The following is a 23,428-nucleotide window of genomic DNA, read 5'->3' on the forward strand; positions in this document are numbered from 1 at the left end:
ACCTCAAAACTCCCAAGAGAAGTCAAGAGAAATCCAGAGAGAAATGGCAAACTCTGTCTCCCTCACGACACCCAAACCAGGGGAGGCCTCGACGAAAGAGAGGTCTGAATCAAATCACAGGAGGGGAACGCACCATTTTCATCCCCCACCGACAGAGAGGCAGCAACGTTTTAGTTGTTCGCTGACTTGTCTTTTCCTCCGTCTGCCTCGCGCGCTCTTTATCACTCGCGAGTCTGTTTTTGGCGCCAACGGATCGTTCCCGGCGGACGCGTTTTTGCGTCGGGCTCCCACGTGGCTCGATCGCGTCTCGAACGGCGCTTCATTCTTCCGCAGGGCGTCGCGCCCGAAAACCCCGCGAGATGAGAATGCAGACGCCACCCGACGGTCCGTTTTGAAGAAGAAAATTTAACCATGCTGGCCGTGCGCTGCAACGAGCGTTGTTTGCGACGGAAGTTTTTCATCGCAGTACGGCACGTCTTCTTGCCTTCTTGTTGCTTATTGGCCATCGTCGGACTCGCGACGTACGGACCGCGACGTCAAGACTTGACGCCCATCAAAATATGCGAAACTCCGCGTCCGCCAAAGTTGATATTGGCCCTCAGTCGGAATTTGGTTAATCGAAAGTTGTTAATAGATAGGACAAGCGACGAGGTCGTGAACGTCACGAATGCCTCCGTGACGTCCTCGATAGAGACAAATGTGCGTCCGTCAAACGTCAGCGAACCGCCGACGGTTATGACGGGTGCGGTTCGCAGTGCCAAATTCGCCAGGAGTGTTTTAACGACGTCAGGCAATTTGACGTGGGAGAAGCGACTACCTCAGGCCCTGATTATCGGGGTTAAGAAAGGCGGGACCAGGGCGCTGTTGGAATTTCTCAGGGTCCATCCTGATATCAGGGCCCCTGGACCCGAAATTCACTTCTTTGATAAGTACTATGATAAAGGAGTGCATTGGTATAGGTGCGTTTGGTTTTTGGCTTATGTTTACATACGTTGCTAACTTGTAGAGTAGAATTTGCTACGCTGTGAAACGGTCGAAAAGTAGTTTGATTCTCGTTTCATTTTGTCCGGAAAATTTTAAATACTTAAATCATTACTTTTCTAAGAGAAATTATCATGACCGAAATGAGTCTACGTGACTCAACGGCGCTAGCTTCTCCAATGTAGCGCCAATATGATCTAGCGGCTGTTACAGACAAATTGAAAAGTCGTACAAACCGTTTTTTCTTAAATAAACTTATCAAAATATAAGCAAACTATGCAAAAATTGTTTTAAAAAGCATCATCATTATTTAAAAAGTCAAATTTACGAATAACGATAAGGAAAAACTAATAGCTTATGCTTTATCCACTACCTATCAAGGTTTCATTGGATAACCAAAGGGAACGTAGTGCTAGTTTTCGGTCGCGAATAGTATTGTGCAAATTCTACTTGAGGTTTGAGCAGCATAACTGGAATAATGCTTACGTATTACTTTATAAGCTAAGCTAGACCTTATTATAATTATTTAAATAAACCAACTTTTCCCTTCTCAAACACTATAAAACCCGTCACTACTTCAATAAAACTGGCTCCTGACTACTTATGGTTTAAGAAATTTCAAATTTGGTTTGTCTAGTCTTTTGTAGTTGTTATTAAGGTTACCGCCAGGCCCGATTTCAATGTCTAGTAATAAGCTAAGCTAATCTACGTAACGGAGATCATAATTAAAAAATAACGATATTAGAAATGTAATATTTACACAATCAATGCGATACCATGATTTGCTTCAAAATTAACCGTTAAATGAGTGAGGTTTAACACTCAATTCTCCATATTAAACCAAGCTGCAAGACCAGTGATTCTCAAATGGCGCTCCATGGAACCCCAGAGCTCCATTTCAAATTCTAGGGGCTCCGCGAGATTTGGTGCTATGATAGAACTAGTTTCGGCAGAATATAATTAAATACTGAACAAATTTATATTGAAAGAACAAATCCTGTGTTGATTAAATAAAAAAAATTCTTTAAGTTCAAAATCTCAACAGTGTTTGATTGTCTCAGATTGAACAGTGCAAAACTGTGTTGTGAAAATCAGTGTCAATCGTCGCACTAAAATTAAAAAAAATAAAGTTCTCAATCTTTGTAAACACGAGGTCACAAAGGTTGAGAACCACTGAACTAGACTTACAGGTTTGTTCGATCAGTATGTTATCTTTTTTACGAGCCTTTTGGTTTATAGAAAATGATCTGGCAAAACCCTCGTCCCTTCATATTCAAAAGGTTTGCAATTGGCTCCATTAAAAGTAAATGAACCGAAGTTATCAGACTGCTATACTCCCCATGTTGGAGGCGTTTTCCTTATGAAGTTACATTTTGACCTCGAATTTGAAATTTTGCGCACTCCTATAGGCCAAAAAAGAACGTTTTTGTTTTTATGAATCCATTTTTGATACACAGAAATAGCTATACCCACAATTCTCAAGTGCAATTTATCGCGTCAAAAGGGATGGAAATGAGCTTTTATTTGACTTGATTTTCTCATCATTTTCATAAGCAAAACGCCCTCTGATTCTGAGCGCTATTTCGATAACTTCGGTACATTTGATTCTGGTTCCATTAAATAAAAATATTTATGACAACTTTACTCAAATAATAGACATAAAATACTATGCAAGATACACGATCCTTCATGACTAAAATTGTTTAATTATTTTTTTTTTCGTTACATTTAAAATCTTTGCGAGCTTTCAAACCGTAGTTCCTCTTTAGGCTAATTCGCAATATTGTGAATTAATATCAGGAACTTTTGAATTAGCCTGAAGAAGAACTTGTGAATTAGCCTGAGGGGGAACTTGTGAATTAGTCTTAGGAGGAACTTGTGAATTAGTCTTAGGAGGAACTTGTGAATTAGCCCCAAGAGGAACTAGGGTTGTTCAAAACTCGCAAAAATTTTAAAAGTAAAGAAATATAATTTAATCAAATCATTTTAGTCATGAAGTATAGAATTTAATACATAGTATTTAGCCATGTCTTTTAAAGCCTTCAATGTAAATAATTTTACTAAAATAAAATAAACAATAAATAAAATAATTACCATAATTGGTAGACTAACAAATAAATTGATAGTTTTTGACTTCCAATGCTTCTCGCTTTAGCCACTACGTGTCTCAATGTAAACTAAAAAGGCTAATTCCGTTCTAATCTATTTCTTAATCTAATAATTTAAACGCGACGTCAAGACGTATCCACAAGTATCAAAGCCCAACCCAAAGCGATGCCGATCCGTATCACACACTACATTAGGTCGAGATAATAAAAAGCAACTTTAAGCTTTGCTTCAGTGCCAAGAACGTAACCCCCCCCCCCCCCCGGAGAAACCCCCCTGATAATAGGAAAAAAATTGCTTATTTTTAGTTAGGTAGAAAACGTTATCAATTTTTCATATCAACTCGATTATCCCAGCTAAGTTAAGCGTAGCTAACAGGCGACTGCATTCAATGCAATGCCCAGGGGGAAAGGACCGGGGGGGCGCCATACTGCGGGGGCATTTCCTCCGTTTAACCCCCTCTATTTCCCCCCTAATAATTGATGACTTTTAGGGTGCTTCCGACCCCCTCCCCTTCAGTTCAGCTTACCAAGTCTTTAGCGGAATTAACTTAGCTCGCGTTAAGGCAGAATGGCACGGTGGTGGTAAAGACTGCGCGTAAGAAGCTTGAACGTTTACGCTATGATTTGGTAACATTTTTAGCTCTAGCTCATTTGTTTTCGTTTTTGAGTGTAGGTTATGTTTTCCGTACATTGTAATCGTCAGTACCACTAATATTAGGATTATGTGTTTTTTTATAATTGAGGCCGGATAAGCCAAACACTGTTTGCGTAATTTGAAAACCCAAATTGAAAATATAATTCTTGAAAAAAAAATTAAAATTTTAAAATTTTATTTAAAATGGCTTACCAAATCTTTAAATAAGGGTGGCACAGCTAAATGGAGTAGGCTGGTGGTGGCAAGCCCTTCATGATATTTACTATTACCGTTAACCTCAGTAAGTTTTTATAGAAAGGGGCAACCGAAGAGCTCGAGGAAAAACCCCTTTAACAAGCTAGCAGCGAGATAACTTACAAACTCAACGTGGAACGAGTAGTTCCGAGTTTTCACCCAGTGCCACAAGCTGCGATCGAACCCGGCTCCTCTTGCTGCGAGGCGTTAGTGCTACCCTCTTCCAAGTCAGGGAAATTCCCATTTTTTTAGTGAAAATCAGATAAATTTATGAAAGTTTTCCGTAATGAGTACAAATTTACATCAACAAGTTTTCCTATACAAAATGTATCTACCTTTTTGCACAAATAATAATAATATTTAAATGAAAATATGGAACCAATTTAGTTTAAATGACAATCATAAAATGAGCTACTCTGTAAATCTTAGTTTAAACTGTGGCTATTTTGCACCTGGAAAAATCAGGTAAATATCAGGGCATTCGGGTTGCTATTAGTTGTATGAACTGTTTCTTCGCCACGCCTATCGGCGTTTGAATAAGAAATTATCCACGTATTTATTTGTATTCATAACCGACAATTATCGAAAAAGATATCCGAAAAAAACGATTATTTTTGTAGGTTAAATCGTTGTTTATTCGTATAAAATGTTCGTAAATAAACAGTTCACCAAAGTTTTTATGATTAATTGAAATTTTGCCGGTGAATTTATTTGTTCCGCCGACCTCTAGCCACGCCACTTGTAGGATGGTGAGCGGAGGTTATGCCGGCGGACAACTTGTTTGGGCCTTCATCGCGAAGGGAATATTTTTTGGATTTTATTTTTCGGGAGCATTTTTATTTCTTTCTCTTCATTATTGTGTGCTGCGGGATTCCCACGTTTTGTCGGCGTTCAGTAATTAATCATTCGGCAGCAGTCCAGCCGCTCGCAGCCGCTTTTAATGCTTTGCGCTTTCATGACTGATATTTGATGTAAGCCGCTTGTACGCAGCGCCGAGGACAGATTTATGGATTCTGACTCTTTCTGGGCTAGCTCTTTATTTGGCGATTTCCCACTTTTCTCTCGTTCTGTTTCGCGCTTTCAAATGCTAAATTGTTTTGGTTATCAGGTCACAAAGAAGTTGCTTTTCCTAATAGTTTATATACGAATATTTCTAGCAATATATCACCTACATTTGCCATTTACAACTGGAATAGGCAAGATTAAGATTGATAACTTTTTTCTTTTGGTTAGGAAATTGATGGCAAAAGAAATTTTTAGTTTGGGAATGAATGGAGAACTAATTTTAGCGTTTACGAATTGATGGAAAACAAACTTACAGTTTGTCAATGACTGGAAAACGAAATTTAGAGTTTGCAAATAAATGGATAATGAAATTTAGAGTTTGGAAATGGATGGATAACGAAATTAAGAGTTTGGGAATGAATGGAGAACTAATTTTAGCGTTTAAGAATTGATGGAAAACAAACTTAGAGTTTGTCAATGACTGGAAAACGAAATTTAGAGTTTGGAAATAAATGGATAACGAAATTTAGAGTTTGGAAATGGATGGATAACGAAATTTAGAGTTTAGGAATGAATGGAGAACTAATTTTAGCGTTTAAGAATTGATGGAAAACAAACTTAGAGTTTGTCAATGACTTGAAAACGAAATTTAGAGTTTGCAAATAAATGGATAATGAAATTTAGAGTTTGGAAATGGATGGATAACGAAATTTAGAGTTTGGGAATGAATGGAGAACTAATTTTAGCGTTTACGAATTGATGGAAAACAAACTTACAGTTTGTCAATGACTGGAAAACGAAATTTAGAGTTTGCAAATAAATGGATAATGAAATTTAGAGTTTGGAAATGGATGGATAACGAAATTAAGAGTTTGGGAATGAATGGAGAACTAATTTTAGCGTTTAAGAATTGATGGAAAACAAACTTAGAGTTTGTCAATGACTGGAAAACGAAATTTAGAGTTTGGAAATAAATGGATAACGAAATTTAGAGTTTGGAAATGGATGGATAACGAAATTTAGAGTTTAGGAATGAATGGAGAACTAATTTTAGCGTTTAAGAATTGATGGAAAACAAACTTAGAGTTTGTCAATGACTTGAAAACGAAATTTAGAGTTTGCAAATAAATGGATAATGAAATTTAGAGTTTGGAAATGGATGGATAACGAAATTTAGAGTTTGGAAATAAATGGATAACGAAATTTGGAGTTTGGAAATAAATGAATAACGAAATTTAGAGTTTGTGAATGGATTTTAACTAGAATTGTTAATTTTCCGAAAAAATAAAAGGCGGAAAAATAATAAATTGAAACATAAATCGCTTTTTAAGGGTTTTTAATGTTTTTAACTTTTATCGATATAAAATGTCTAATAACAGTAAACATACTACAAACATTAATAGCCTTACTTTATTAATCAGTTTAAACTAGTCTCGAGGTTTAGATTTACTTTTAGATTCGAAAAAATGAGGCGAAAATGCCGCTTTACTTAAACTAATCATGGAATGAAAACTTTTATATTTTTTCTGGAAAAATACCGAAAACTTTCCGGAAAAAAGGCCTTGGTCATTTTCCGGAGAATTTTCCGTCTTACAACACTAGATCATTTTCCCTTTGGTCGTAATACTTTGTCAGGAATGACAATTCCGGGTACGGTAGGGAATGAGTTTTCTTTTATAGATTGCAATACTTTGAATTAGAAATTATAATTTCGGGAACGGCAAGGAATGGATTTTCCTTTGGTCGTAATACTTGGAATAAGGAATGGAAATATTTTAAATTGGCAATGGGAATTAAGGGAATCGGGGGAATGAGAAAATGGAATAGAAATGGTTGAAAGATAAATAGTTTTGAATGCGAATCGATATTGCTTTAACGGGAATGGGCGGGAATGGTAACGTTTCTGCTTCAAATACATATCTCTATTGCTAATAATATAGAGATATAAAATGTGTAGAGGTTGGGATGGTTAACTTTTATTCAATAGATAAAGCTCTCAAAATTATTCTTAAAACGTTTTGATCAAGTAATTTATATTTCTGTATTATCCGATTATTGTTTTGATAAATTTGTAAAATTAATCCGAAAAACGACGTTTTTTTCGATAAAAAGCTAAGATTTTAGGAATAATACATGTTTCTTAATCATTTTCCGAAATATTAACCGGTAAATTTCTGTTTAAATTTTTTCCCGAAAAAAAAACAATTTTTTGCGCTATATTTGGGGTCGTGGTACCACTTGAAAAATCTGGTATTTACTTAGAAAAAATTCTTATTATTATGAAAATAAATATTAAAATTTCCAAAAAGATATCTACATTTGAAAAAAAAACTGAATTTTAAGAAGCAGTCGTAAATAATCTTAGAAAATCAATAATGATCAGAAAAAATCCATATAATTTTGGAATTCTTTAATTTTTATTTTAAAAATCATTTGAAATCAAAAAAATTAGGGAAATCTTTGGTCATCATAACAAAATTCTGGAAATCACGGATTCGACAATAAATGGGTAATCTTTCATGTAAATCTTAAAAATCTTCAAAGTAAATTGAAATTGAAGAGGGAAATTGAATTTATAAAATTTCCCTGAAAATTAACGAAAATTCTGAAATTTCGGAAAATTATTATTTTTTCGCACCTAGTTGATGAAAATCCGTTTTTCACCTAAGTACGCAATTAATAAATTTTCTAATTTAAATTGCTTATTTTCTGCGAAATCTCACGAATTTTTCAAGGAAAATATCCTGATCGTGCACTTGACTGTTTTTTGGCAGGAAAGCTATTTTTTGTATTTGTTCTTTGACAGTAGGACATTTTCACTTGAAATTTTATTTTGGCGATTTTGTCCATACTAAATTATTCAATTCTTATTTATTAATTTTGTTTAAAGGAAAATTACCCCAAAAACAATTTAAGGAAATAAAATTTTTAAATAATACCCAAATTAAAAGTTACAACCATCATTATCTCTTATTTCATTTCTCAACATAAAAATTAATGTATTTATTTTAATATTTAACGAAAAATATATGCAAATTATTTTATTTAAGATGTACAAATTATTCTAATTATTTCAATAAAAGTTTACATTTCGAAAAGCAGCAGGACTTAACAATTATGTTTGCAGTTTTTAATTACTTTAAATTCACAAATCTTTTTTATTATCAATGGTTAAGTAACATTATAAATTAATTTTAAATATGGCATTAATTAATTTAAACTAAGTGTTTTACACTTCTCCAACCTGGAATTCGAGAGGAATTAATGAAATTTACGGTATACAATTTTGATTGCGTTAATTAAACAGAGGTTTTAAAGGTGATTTTATTTAATTAAAGAGAAAAACTACTTAGTTTAATTAGTTTCGTTTTAACCGAGAAAACCTAGAAGTTATTCCCTTTTTAAGCGATAAAACAAATTGAATTTATAATTGCAAAATTGCTTAATTTGTTAATTTATCAATGGTATTTCTTTTGAATTTAATTAACCAGTAATGAAAATTTCAACGCGAAACTGCAAATATCGTCCATTTCCCGCCAAAACCTTTTAGCGAATTAAAATACATCACGTATCATTATTTTCTTAGCAAATAATAACGAGTCTGATATCCAATCCTAAAACTTCAACACATATATACATGATTCATACTTTTCTTAATTTTACGACGGAAGAAAAATCATAAACTACATCAATCTAAACTTCCTTATAAGTTGCAAACGAACTTGGACACCATTCTCGCATTCCACAAAACCAACAGCCTCGAACAAACAAACCTTCCTACGAAAATTACAGTCATCAAAATTATCCCACCCACAATAATTAATTACCATACCATTACAAATATAAACACGAATGTATAAGGGTTTGCGGATAATATTTCACTGTAGCTTTAAGTTCTGTTTACATCATTCCCGGTAGATATTAACCGCCCACACTAGAAAAAGAGAGACTTTGCAGCCCTACCGTTGTGTCTTCCCCCCTACCGTTGTGTCTTCCCCCTTACCGGCAGAAAAGGGGAAAAAATTATACGAGGAAAGGTGGAAGGGCGTGGCTTTCTTCCAGGGAATCACGAGACGAAACGTTTACATATTCTCTGTTCACCTGAATAGATTCTTGGTTTAACAAATTCGCTGTAAATCGCACGCTATGGAACGTAATACAGGGTTGCCACACGTCAGGGAAAACAGGGAAATCAGGGAAAAGTCAGGGAATTTAAAAATGGGCCTAAAAAGTCAGGGAAATGTCAGGGAATTTTAAGAATTTGTAAAGATTTAGGGAAAAGTCAGGGAATTTAATTTTATCCGGGCACTTTTTGAAGGTAAATTAACTCTAGATGTATGACAAATTCCACGATTATCAGTTATTTCCTTGAATGTTTGGCTAATTTTTTCAACATTGCAATAACCTTTTTACTGAAATATAAGTCCATCCAAATTTATTAACTTCTTATAAAAGTAAAATATAAACGAAAAATTTTGTCCTTAATAAGTCAGGGAAAATCTCTTAAAAGGGTCAGGGAAAACAGGGAATAGTCAGGGAATTTTAATCTGAAAATTTTGTGGCAACCCTGTAATAGACCTTCGTATCTAATTACTAATGTACAAACCCTAGCGTTTAATATTAAGCCTCTGTATGTGTTAAAAGTTGGAGAGATCCCAAAAACGCTCCAACATCAAGATGAAATTCGCCTTGAGAGGTTGGCATTTTATGCAAATTGATTAAAGGCCATTTTTCGGTGTTACTTTCTTTTGGTAACTTGATGCTATCAAAATTTTATACGCCGATTTTTACCCTCTTTAGCTACGTTATATCCAGGTTACGTGAAAAACCGCCGAATTCTTGCCGCTTGAACTTATGACGTATAAAATTTCGCTGCCTAATGGTTAAATAATACGTTTATTGTTTTACGAATTAAGAATGCAAGAGTGGCTTATAGAGTTTCAATGTTTGATTATCTGTTTTAAATGTAGCATTTGATAAATACTAATTTAACTAATCAGGTTGTCCATTTTATCAGATTACCTTTTTACCTTATTGATTAAAAGAACTTATTTTACGAATTCATTATACCTAAAGTATATTATGCCCCTATACCGTTAATTGTGTTAGCTTGAAATGTGTAGTTTGGCAGGTCCTCGCTAATTTTTTAAATTATGCTAAAGAAATATAGCGTAGTGAAGAAATATATATTTTCTTAAATTGTTTAATAGGAAGAATATGGTTGATAAAAAGTAATCTAATATTTACATTTTACATCTTTACACATCCGCGGATTGAGCTCCTGATCAGTGTTCACATTCGTGGTTTGAGCCTAGCTGATCAGTCAGTGTTTACAACCGCGGTTTCTACCCTGATCAGTGTACGCAACCACTGTTTAAGCCCTTATCAGTGTACAAATTCGGGGTTTTGGCCCTTATTAGCGTACACAACAGTGTTTTCTGCCCTGATAAGTGTACAAATCGCGTTTTGGGTCTTAATAAATTTACACAACCTCGATTTCGGCCTGAATTTGTGTATATAACCATATGGTTTGGGTCTTAATAAGTGTACACAACTGTGGTTTATGCCCGGATCGGTGTACACAACCACGGTTTGGGTCTTATTGAGTGTACACATCGAGTTATGGTGGGAAATTCACCTTCATTTTAGATTGCTTAAAACCTGCGTAGGGACGTGTTTCATTTTTAAAACCTAGATACTTGTCTTGTAAGTATATAAAATTTGAGGCATTCAAAATATTATAGGTTTTATTTTTTTCCTAATTTTAAGATATTAAAAATATTAGGTTTTATGATTCGCGTTATTTGGAGGTATTCGAAATATTAGGTTTTATGTTTTGCGTAATTTTGAGATATTCCAAATATTAGTTTTATTTTTGGCGTAATTTTGAGATATTCAAAATATTAAGTTTTATGTTTTGTGTAATTTTCAGATATTACAAGTATTAGGTTATATGTTTTTCGTAATTTTATGATATTCAAAATAGGTTTGATGTTTTTCGTAATTTTAAGATATTCAAAATAGGTTTTATGTTTCTCGTAATTTTAAGATAATCGAAATAGGTTTTATGTTTTTCGTAATTTTAGATATTCAAAATAGTTTTTATGTTTTTCGTAATTTTAGATATTCAAAATAGTTTTTATGTTTTTCGTAATTTTAAGATATCCAAAATAGGTTGTATGTTTTTCGTAATTTTAAGATATTCAAAATAGGTTTTATGTTTTTCGTAATTTTAAGATAATCAAAATAGGTTTCATGTTTTTAGTAATTTTAAGATAATCAAAATAGGTTTTATGTTTCTCGTAATTTTAAGATAATCGAAATAGGTTTTATGTTTTTCGTAATTTTAAGATAATCGAAATAGGTTTTATGTTTCTCGTAATTTTAAGATAATCGAAATAGGTTTTATGTTTCTCGTAATTTTAAGATAATCGAAATAGGTTTCATGTTTCTCGTAATTTTAAGATAATCGAAATAGGTTTCATGTTTTTCGTAATTTTAAGATAATCGAAATAGGTTTTATGTTTTTTTCGTAATATTAGGTTTTGCAAATTAAATATCTTATCCTAAAAAATGTTATAAATACCCAATATTCAATCATTCACTCGAAACAAAAAATGATAAGAATTCGAAGTAATTTATCTCTTAAACGAACAACACGAACACTTTCATTAAAGATTTCCTCTGAAACCGTCACCTAAATAAATCGAGCCAAGCAATTTAGAAACAACGCTTTCCTTTCAAGTCATCTTGACAGCCTTTTCCTCAGCATAGCTCACATTGGCCAAACCGCCTTTCGAACCCTTTTTGAAAGAATTTTTCCCAACCGATAAAGTTTCTTGGGACCAAACGGCGCCTTTTGTTAACCCTCGGTTGCGAAGTTTGCGTTTCCAAGTATAATCTGCAGATTTTGAAACAACTTTGTCACGAAGTTTATGCGCTAGCATAACTCTTTCAACTTTTTAACGGGAATTTCGTTACAGAAGGTTCTTGTTTTTGGTTGGTTATCGTTTTTGACTTCCGTTCAGTTTTATTCATGACCGGAAAGACTATCGTTTGGCTTTGTTTTCTCGCGTGCTCGTTTTAATTAAATTTAATTCTTGCGAAAGGACTCTTTCGATTGTTCCTCCCGAAAACCATTTTATCGCTCTTGCAAAACATTTCTTCAAGTTGATACTGTCGTCGGTTATTAATTTTTAATCTGAATTCGTTTTTTCCTCGTCATCGCCAATAAAAGCTGACGCTGCTGTTAGCTTAAGTTTTTGGCTATCGCACACCTTGGATAAATAATAGTAGTTCCTAGGAACTACTATTATTAATCACCCATGCTTTTTCCTATGGAGAAAAAAACGCGCCTAAAATGGCGGCCATTGCCAAAGCTACGAGGTGATACTACTCTATTTTGTACGTGGGTGCTCACATGGGTTTAAAAACACGCGCTCACGCTTATTCTTTAGGGCGCGCGCTAAATTGGCATCGCCATATTATCTAGCAAGGATATTACAAGAATCCTTTTGGTAGGATAGTGGGGACTATATAATCTACCAGGTGCAGTTGGAAAAAATCATACAGAACCATAGTCCATGACGTCACAAACTAGGTGCGGTAAAATTAACCTTCAGCGGGGGGCTGTACGTAAATTTAATTTTAATATTAAATACACTTAACGACGGGCGAGTTCCATTTTTGGAAAACCCATCATCAAATGAACGAGAAAAAATAAAGCTGTGATAAGTTTCGATTCTGAAAATCTATTTGCAACTTGTAAACTCTTTAAATTACGTTTCTTATTAACAGAATTAAGTTATTACTCAAAAGTTCATTTTAAATAAGAAAAATTAATAATTACTAACTGATTATTGGGATACTTGGATAAACCAAATATACTTTATCAAAATAAAAACTAAAATTAATTTGTTTATAAATAATTTATATTTAATTGCCGTAAAACTATTCTGCCATTATTTTCAATTCGTCGGTACCAGCAACAGTTGCTGATACGAAAAATCATTCGGTGTGCGACGAGCTTTAGATCGAACATTCCTTTAGTCCTTATCAATAATGTTGCTGATTTATAGATTATTATTTAATTAGGAAAGTAGTGTTGTAATTCGGAAAATTGTACGTATTTTTCCGATAAACAATAGTTTTCATTCCATGATTAGGCTAATATATTGTTGCAAATTTAAATAAAGCGGCATTTTCGCCTAATTTTTTCGAATTTAAAAGTAAATCTAAACCTTGAGACTAGTTTAAACTGATTAAAAACGTAACACTATTAATGTTTTGTAGTATGTTTACTGATAATAGACATTTTATATTGGTAAAAAGTTAAAAACATTACAAACCTTTAAAAAATAATTTATGTTTCAATTTTATTTATTAAATATTAAAAAAAATATTAATACTAAGTTCATGAGTATCAATAAAAACGTGAAATGTGATACACTACAATTAAAACTAAAGAAAGCAAAGACCACATATCTTTAATTTATTCAACAACTATTTTTCTATTTTAAAGTGCCGCTACCTAGCGTACAATTTTGAAAATTTTATTAGTTCACTGCAATTTAGTGGATTTTAAACGAGGGCAGATCACTTTGTTACTGGGTGTCCTAATAATCATGATTAAAAATTTATCAATTTTAATCTTTGTACAGCCAAAGCAACAGATTTAATTTTAATATAATCTAATCATGATTTATTCATACGAGGGTGTTCTAATAGTCATTGTATTGAGCTGCCCCTTTTTTGATCTTTCAATTTTAAATTATTTAATTTGCATTATTCATATATTTTTAATTTGGACGATGACGTTTGATAAACACCGCTCAAAGTTGAATACTCTTACTTCTGCTAAACTTCTGATTCTTAAAACTATCTGAAGAACTGAAAATCAGTATACTTTAGACTTGAAAATTAGGTTTACAAAAGCATTCTACTGCAACTAGAACTCAAGAATGAAAAGACCACATAATTATAATTTGTTTAAAGAAATATTTGGCTACATGAAAGTAGCGCAACCTAGTGTACGATTTTAAAAAAAATTGTCTTATATTTTTTTAACTTTAAATTATTTTATTTGCATTACAATTTGAAGATTTGAAAATATATCTTAAAATTGACCAATTTGTTTTATTTTAAAATTAAAAAAACTGTCGTTAAAGTAATTCAAATAATTGTTCGAAATTTCTATTCACAATTCCTTTAAGCGTTTTTATCTCAACGCTAATAAATAACCCGACATGGCAAGCGCCGCCTCTCAAATTAAAGTATTATTTTACGCGACAATTAAAAACGAAATTTCGTGAGACACCCAAAACCGGTTTGCATTTTAAGACGATCATTTCACCTCGAAAACTCCACCGTCATATAATTCCGTCCGGTAATAACCAACCCTGCTACGTTGCATAGGTATTCCCATAAAAATAGCACCCCCTAGTCAAATGTACTTGTCAGTTCTTCTGTAGACCTACACCACCTTTCAAACTAGTCAACTTTTCCGACTGAAATAAAACTGTAGACAGGCCAACGATTCCACGATTACGCGACATTTGATTGTTGCTATCGAAAATAACCCTCACCTGATAGCTATCCACGTTTTCAACAATTGTAACTGTACGTTAGAAACGCCTTCTATTCCAACTACCAAATAACCCGTTCCATTAATAAAATAAAGAGGAAATAATTAAAATAATTAAAACCAGGGCCCCATTATAGAAAGCTGCAATTATTAATGAAATGGTCGCCCCAGAAAAAAAATTCATTAAATTTACAAAAGTCTATTATTTAGCACCATCTCCAGTATTTTTTATTTTTGTGGGGAAAAATTTGAGGTATCTTCCTTTGGCACACTTTAAAAGGTATAATTGCTGGTTTTCGATCGTAGACAGGTATAAAGGCGGTATCCTTTGATGTTTTTGGGGCCACCCTAACGTTTAGGGAATTTGGTTTCACCTCTATCCCCCCCTCCCTTTTAGGAGGGGTTATTAAAATAATTATGTTCTCATATTGTTTCGACTTGGGTGCGTTTTTGACACTAGCTTGTCAAAATTATATTCCTCGTGCGTTGTTTTAATGTATTCATTTTCTTTTACGGTTTTTATGGATTTGTTATGCAAATTTCGACGTTCTTTTCGGAGGGTTGGCATTCAATATTATGCAGTTTTTGTTTTTATGGGAGGGACCGGGTTTTGGTTTGTGTTTTTGAAAGGTTGAGTAAAGCTTAGGTGAATTTTAATATTGTTTTGATATACGGAAGTTTCTTAGTGTATTTTAAATAATTGGTTAAACTTGGAATAAGTTTAACCTATTTAAAATTCTTAGTCTTCTCAAAGCGGCTCGATGACTTGAGCCTAAGGTGGGGCCTTGGGTATTAGCCTAGCGGATTATCATTATTATGCGTTTGTAAAATCCAATATTTAATATTAACACGTTTAAACTCTGTATAAAACTAGTTCCGCTGCCAATCTAGCCTGTTTAAAACAATTGCTTACCGACAAAGGGGGGTACATTTTAAAAGGCGGCGACTTGTTTCGTTCACCATGGACAGTAAATTAAGAGGACAGGTTTTCGATACCCTTCCACAGTGCATTTTATTTCTCCCCGCGTATCAATCAGCTCGAGAGACTCCGAGGGAGTCTTGCAAGGTCGTTTGTACCACGTGATCTTAAAATTTAAAAATGGCAATCTAATGCGGTTGAAATTGTTACGTAATTTTTTGCGCTTTATATTTTAGTAATTTTTTATTTTGTTTTTTTAATTCAATAAAAACTATCAACTGATATTTAGTATATCATATTTAATCTATAAAACGTGAAAAAATACCTTCGTGTTTATCTTTTTTCTTTTTTCGAACAGTATCGTCAACTCTTAGCGATACTTGTTTTTGTTTTTTTCAAATAACCTTGGACGACTCCCTTAGTGTGATTGGTTTACGGGGGCTAAAAATCAGGCTTTTTACCGATCCTCTAAAATCTACTATCCACGCATTCTCGAAAGATGTCTCTCTGATCTGGACCTAAAAACGGGTTATAAAAAACGTTATGCTTAACCTTTCCCCATGAAGCAAAACAATTTATATTAAAATCATTAAAATTAATGAAATAAGAGAAATAAACTTTAGTATTCTTGAAATGAGTTAAAAAAAAGAAAATTACATTCCGAATTTGATATAACGCAACCGTTTTCACTTTGCAACACCATATTTTTTGTGGCTCTTGACTTTTGAAAGTTGAAACCTTGTCGTTGCCTAGGCAACGATGTCCAGATACTAGAGAACCTAGTTGCCAGAATAGTCGAACAAACACACCAAAAATGTATTGAAGAATTCCATGTGCACGGGTCTTAATAATAACGTTGGCAACGGTAAAACCAATGAAACGAAAGAAACTGTTGACTTAATCACCAAAATAATTGAAATGTTTTAGATAAACATAACATTAAAATCAGTCTCTTCTGTGAACATAGCGGCCAACGTGAGAAGCTCACTTAGCCGCTTTATTTTCTTCCGCTAAGTAGACGCTTTGTGGTTTAAAATGTCAAATCATCTGCCAATCAGACGAAAAGCAAAAGGGGTTAATGAACTTTCATGTTGGTAGCTGCGAAACTTTCTGCAACTGAAAAGCTATATTGAATTTTCAAAACTAGACATTTATTAAATTGTATCACAATAAACCAATCGAAGCTATAAAACCCACTGTTGCACTACTAACTAATTATCCAAACAATTATAATCCTATTAAATGGAGCTGATTGATCCTTTATTGAAAACCAATTTTATCGTATTATATAATAATAATAATCAGAACCACCTTAGGCCTAAGTCATCGAGCGACTTTTGAAGCCATTAATTCAGGTGGCCGGGTTACAATGCGTAGGAGGGTAGTGGCAAGCCCAGCATGCCACGCGAGCCAACAGCTCCCTATACACTAACTACTACCGTTAATCTCAACTAGTTTTATGGGAAGGGGAAACCGAAGAGCTCGGGGGAAACCCCTTAAACCAGTGGGGAGAGAACTTGCAAACTCAACGCGGAAGGAATAGTTCCGAGTTTTCAGGCAGTGCCACAAACTGGGATCGAACACGGCTCCTCTTGCTGCGAGGCGAAGGTGCTAACCACTCCGCCACCCCACACTCAAACACTTCTGAGGATTCAATTAAAGCGACTTATAGCAACCCTTGCACTAGAATGAAATTGAACTCTGTACCAAACCACGATCAGACTGTCACTTGAAACCAGTTTTCCTAAAGAGTGTCTCACACACTTACCCCTAAAATCGCTTCGTTTTAGATAACTAGTTTTCGAAACCAACGTGAGAAATCGCTTCGTGTTGGTTCGGGAAGCAACTCGTCCAAGTCGGTTCGCTTAGAATCTCTTTGAAAACGACAAGGCGGTGAAGTAAAATTGCTCATATTATCAAAAATAATAGGAACAAAATTCTAAATAATGTCAAATAATATTACTCTATGCATAGTAAACGTGATTAACTAATTGGTTTGGGATACATTGTAGTATTTTAAAAATTCTGGTTATAACTTGAAATAACGTTAAGCCTTGGATATAAGCGAACCGGCGTTAAGCGATTTCGCAAGTGTGGACCAGGAATTATCGTCGGCGGTCAAAACTGGCATTCAAACCGACGTAAACTGGGTTTTAAGCTCAAGTGTGACCGTGGCTTAAATCTTAAATGGGTTAAAATTGGCAATTCAACCGACTTCAGATGAGTTTTGCATTAGAAAGATATTGAATTATCGTTAAAAACACGGTCGCAATACCACTTGAAACCAGTTTTGCTGACAAGTTTCTTTAAATGTCATTCTAAAAACAGGCAATGAAACCGACTTAAACTGTGTTTTGCGCTAGAAACAAATTGAGCTCTCTATTTAATCACTACCGCTTGAAACCATGCAGTTATCTTGACGAGTGTCTCTAAATCTATTTGGTAAAAATTAGCAAATAAAAATGACGTAATGTCTGTAGTGATCGTGGCTCTACGATTAGGTTAGGCGTTAATAAACCTACTTTCAATATGATATCACAAATATCACAAGTAAATTATAAAAGTTTCTTTTAAATCAAGGAAATACTTTGAACAGCGCTTGTTTCCATACCAGAGTTTTCTACGAAAAATCATATCACCTCGGGAAGGAATAGAACCTACAACCCTTGGGTTACCGTCCCAAGGCCGTGGCCTAGGGGCCCATCCTTGGAAGGGGCCCTCCAGTGACCGTAATTACTGTATTCGAAGGCATAAATCTATAATATCAATCGTAATTTATTTTGGAGAAATTCCTAGGTAGATGATTTGGTTTTAAATTACCATAATTTCTGCCTGGCAGTTTACGGACGCAGCCTTAAATCGCAATGTTGCATAATTATCGCATATTTAGTCGACGATTGTTACGAGCTTTTATTTAGTAATATAACCGTAGAGATCAGACTTCTACGCTGAATCAGGGAAGCCCAGGCACAGCCTAGTTCCAGGGATAAGAGTAAATGCAGCGCGTGAAAAGGGGGCCCAGACTCCTAATCTGCCTATGGGCCCAGGATCTCTAAGTCCGGCCCTGCTTCCAATATGATACCACAAACATTAAAAGTAAAAAAAACTAATCCGTCCGTTACCCCACAGGTCTCAGATGCCGGCGAGTCTCTCTGACCAACTGACCATCGAGAAAACGCCGAGTTACTTCATAGTGCCGGACGTGCCCGCCAGAGTGCACCACCTGTCTCCCTCCATCAAACTCATCGTGGTAGTGCGCGACCCGGTGACCAGGGCCATTTCGGACTACACGCAAGCGGCCAGCAAACACGCCGACCTCAAGTCCTTCGAGGACATGGCCTTCCTCAACGCGTCCACCGGCCTTCTGGACACCAACTGGACGCCTCTCAAAATCGGCATTTACGCCAAACACCTGGAAAGGTGGTTGCGATATTTCGACTTTTCGCAAATGCATTTCGTGTCGGGCGAAAACCTGATTATGGACCCGGTCAGCGAACTGACCAAAGTCCAGACGTTCCTGGGTCTGGACACGATTATCAGTGACAAGCATTTCTACTTCAATAACACTAAAGGGTTTCCCTGCTTGAAGAAGTCGGAGGGCAATGGGAGCCCGCATTGTTTGGGCAAAACTAAGGGCAGGACTCACGTGCAAATGAACCCTGAGACCATTCAGAGGTTGAACGATTTTTACGGGCCCTTTAATTTAAAGTTTTATCAAATGTCGCGGCAAGACTTCGGCTGGCCTTGATTCGCTGATTTTTTCCCGGTGACTGATCAAGTTTGTCAACGATTTGGTTTTGATGTGTTGGAGTAACGTTAAACTGATTGCGAAGAGAGGGAAGATTAAGGTCGATTTTTTCCGATAACGTCTAACTTACCCAGGGCTATTTTTGAGATTTGGTTTTCATTTTGGTAATTTTCTGTGGAGCGTTCCCCTTTAAAAGTGTAAAGGAAGGTGTAATGGAGACTGTGGTGACATCTATACTCTAAATTCGGAACTAAAGCGTTTTCAGGAAAACTCATTACTGGTGTGTAGAGTAGAGAAGTAGCCTCTAGTACTTCTGTAGCCAATCTGAATATAACCTCTAGTACTTCTGTTGACCCTCTCCCTAAGGGTTCCAATATTGCTCACTTCCTCGAACTAACTAATACGGGGACTAAAAAATAAAAAACTCACTCTGCGCATGTGCGAAGGTATCACAAGTAGCGGACATGTTTTAAAAACATGAGTAATTTTAAACATGGCACCTTCGCACCTTCGCAGTCGCTGTTACGCCTATATTTCCCGTTAGAGGGATATTTAGACTAATACCAAAGTAGTAGCTCTTTTTTCAATAGATGTCGCTAGCGTATAAATAAAAAAGGCGGTACTAATAGGTACCCCTCGCGTTGATTGGATCGTTAATAAATTGATCAATAAGATAAATTACAACAATTATATACTATATTTTTACAAGGGATATATAATTTAGATTAAAGCTATACTAAATAGAGTATAAGTTGTCTAGCTATAATACTCTACAATGACTCTCTGACGATATTATCATTTGGCTATTTTTAATTCTAGTTTCCTTTGAATTAATAGATGGCACCACGCTCTCCAGTAAAGCCGCGTTTTTCTACTACTACTAAAACTACTTAGAATCTAAATTGTAAATTAAATATGAAAATACGTTTCAGTTAAATGAAGATTAAACCCAAAATTAAAATTAAATTGGTTAAAAGTAATAAAAATAGGTCTAGTCGAAATTACCTTTAATAAAAACCAAATATCAACGCAACCGGCCAATATTTTCGAGAATCCAATATAACTAACGAACATCGCCGATTCTAGTTGCAACATCATTTACATATCTCTCGGGGAAATACATATTTATATGATACATCAGTATCTCTTCTTGAAAATACCATTTTCTCCTGATTACCTTGCTTCCGAAAACTCATGTTTTATTCAAAAACAAATTACATTTACATATTAGATGTTGACGATGAAACAAAATTTCGCTTATAAATAAATTTAATCTCAAATAATTTTACCGTTGGTTGCGCTATTTTGTTGACAAAAATTGGCCAAAATAAATTAAATATAAATGTTTTTTTCTAGGCGAATCTCTATGGATATTTAATTTAAAATTTAAAGCATTTGATTCTTCCAACGGACGAATTCTAAATTATCGGGTACATAATTTCTAAAATTAATTAATCATAAGTAACGTAATTACAATAAGTGAGACAATTAAACAAGACTATCATTCTTTCTGCGATCCCAACTAGTTAAAGGGATTTTCCCCGAGTTCTTCGGTTTCCCCTTTGCATAAAAACTTTTTGAAGTTGACGGTTAAAGTTAGTGTTGGCTCAAGTGGCACCTGGGCTTGCCACCACCCTCCTACGGATCGTAACCCAGCTAAACTCAGTAGCAGGTTATGAAAGGCCAAATATCTAGTACATTTGGCGGAAAGATACTAGCACGATTTTCCGGTAAATCGGTTTGCGGGAATTTCGAATTTCGTCTATTTTCTGTTGAGTTCCTAAAGGTTCCTACGCTTGTTATATTAGTCGATTTTAGAAATGTCAATTGCGTAAATTTCCAAGTGATCAATAAATATTTAATGTTGATTTTTATTTATAAGTTTAGCGTATTTTACTATTATGGTCCTAAACAATCATAAAATCGTGCGTTTATGTACGTCAACGTGGTCATCTCGGCATTACTCGTTCTATACTTATCCTGGACTTGCCAAACAGAATTTCTTTAGGTATACCTCACTTAATTTGCAGTACTAAAAATAAATTATTGCCACTGTTTTTAAATCTTATCTATGTTAATTAATTAATTATCACTTTGAAATATAACGTAATGGAGACTTGGCACTCCGTAGCTTTGGCCATGGCCGCCATTTTGGTCATAATTTTATCCCCACGATAAAAACTATAGAAAAAAAACTGTGACGTAGCACTGCCAAGTCCCTAAGACTGTATTTTCTAAGATTATATAACCCGCGCAGGTATACTTAGAAATTTAATCGTAAACAAGCCAAATTCTAAATTCCCGCCGCCGATTTACCGGAAATTCGTGCTAGTATCGTTTCGCCAAATGTACTAGATATTTTGCCTTTCTTAACCTAGTTGCGGGTTAATGTATGGATGACTTAGACCTAGGGTGATGCCTTGGGTATTAGATTAGCCGATTATTATCAGACCTAGCTTCAGTTAAACCTGGTAGCAGAAAAATGATATTCCGCTTACTCTTAGAGCGTGAGATGGGTTGCGAGCAACACTAAAACGCGTCCCAACGTAGTCATTATCTCTAAGTATGAATAAATGCATTCCTGATACCACTCAGCTCGGTTGCAAATCCTAACCCGAACTGGCCGAGAGTGTCCATGTCGAAAAAGGTTCTGTAAGAAAATAACATATAAAGGGTAAACTAAGTCACATAAGGGATGAGGTAAACTGCAGCAGGATATAATTATAAGGAAGTCCACCAGTGGCGCTGGTGTGCTAACCTAGAAGTACGAGATTGAGTGCAGGGCCGCCGAGTACGGGCCCGGCCCCCGTAAAATATAATTGAGCCGTTACGACTGGAGATAGCTATGCTTTTTCGATGAGAACCCCGGCAGAAGTATAACTCGTGTATTGAAAACCGGGCCCTTAGGCTGCACGGGCCCGGGTAATTTGTACCGGCTTCCTCTCCTCTCTTGTCGGGCCTGCTTGAGTGCCACGGTGCTCTTTGATCCGATTCCGCCGCTTACAAGTTTCCCCCACGCCACTCTTGGTGACCTTTAAAGCAATAGGAAATGTCATACTTATGTTTATTACGTTACTTATGATAAAAGGGAATATAACCTGTAAGACCCCTTAAATTTTTCAAATTACCCTGTACAGTGGCGCCAAACATTTCTAAAGCCAAAGGCAAGAGTGGCAAGAGCTGCAAACGTTGGTGTTCCACACCAAATACCTGAGGTTATATTCCCTTTAAGTTAAAATGTTAATAAAGATTAATTTAAATAAACCAATATGAAGCCAAGTATGTTCCTAAAAATGTAATAATTTCATGGTCGCGATTGAACAGTACTAGCTGTTTGTAAATAATAACACGTTGATTGCCTAGCCATAGAATAAGAGCTTATTTGTCTTACATTGAACGAAAAAGTTTAAGATTACACTAACTTTCTCAACCTTATCTTTCCGTGATAAGACTCGAACCAAATTCAAAGATCAAATATTTTTTAGTTTAGACAATCATTATATTGTGTATAGTGTAAATAGAGGATTTTTCTTGTTTATAGTAGTAAAATTTAAGTATTACAAATGAAATTATCAAATAATATTCGAAAGAAAAAAAGGTTTTTAGTATGAAAAATACCACTTATAGTATTATTTCTACCTATGGCTACGTTTTCTGATTTTTATGTCATTAAAGGTGAAGCGAAAATAACTTTACTGTCGGGCTATCGTTGGTAGTTTTAATACTATGATTCATACTATAATACCGCTAGGGAGGGTAATATTTTGTATAGGTTAAAGATACAGTTAGTAGTGTAATATGGTTGGATAATTAAAATCGGTAATAAATTTAAATAATTTGAAATGCATTAGTATTTTAAACTTAATTTTGAGCCTGAAACTATAATCAAACTTAACTATTTATCTGCTAATTGTATCATCAACAAGACATAATTTATTTAAAAAATATATATGAACTATATTAAGAATGTGCCAAATGCATGGTGCCTATGTAGCTACTAAATATAATAGTGTAAATAAAATGGTTAGAACAAAATAATCTCTTTCATTCAAATTGGTTTCTTTAAAGGGAGTAGAAACTCGTCTCCTAAAATGAACAATAGTCAAGTAAGTCGAGATACGTGACTTTTGAAATAATAATCCTGGATGGTTTTTATATTTGACTGACTTATTACTCAATTTTCATTGTTGCTTTA

The 23,428-nt window shown here is 34.7% G+C and overlaps 1 protein-coding gene across 1 annotated transcript; it reads left to right on the forward strand.

Annotated features, from left to right (window-relative positions):
• The first annotated feature begins 241 nt into the window (after window positions 1-241).
• On the forward strand, window positions 242-19,619 carry LOC149961977 (heparan sulfate glucosamine 3-O-sulfotransferase 6-like). Its single transcript, XM_090172503.1, has 2 exons — window positions 242-959; window positions 18,615-19,619. Exons 1-2 carry the CDS (start codon window positions 412-414, stop codon window positions 19,231-19,233), a joined length of 1,167 nt encoding a protein of 388 aa, XP_090028629.1. The 5' UTR covers window positions 242-411; the 3' UTR covers window positions 19,234-19,619.
• The last annotated feature ends 3,809 nt before the right edge of the window (window positions 19,620-23,428 follow it).

The sequence above is a fragment of the Leiobunum rupestre genome, chromosome 1 (genome assembly GCF_980474605.1).
Source record: "Leiobunum rupestre chromosome 1, qqLeiRupe1.1.hap1, whole genome shotgun sequence".
Taxonomy (NCBI): domain Eukaryota; kingdom Metazoa; phylum Arthropoda; class Arachnida; order Opiliones; family Sclerosomatidae; genus Leiobunum; species Leiobunum rupestre.

What these genes read in the sequence shown, in the direction of transcription:
- LOC149961977 (XM_090172503.1), top strand. Translation starts at nt 412, where the DNA reads ATGCTGGCCGTGCGCTGCAACGAGCGTTGTTTGCGACGGAAGTTTTTC. An exon ending in AAAGGAGTGCATTGGTATAG is followed by an intron (nt 960 to 18,614) that starts GTGCGTTTGGTT and finishes GTTACCCCACAG; the next exon opens with GTCTCAGATGCCGGCGAGTC.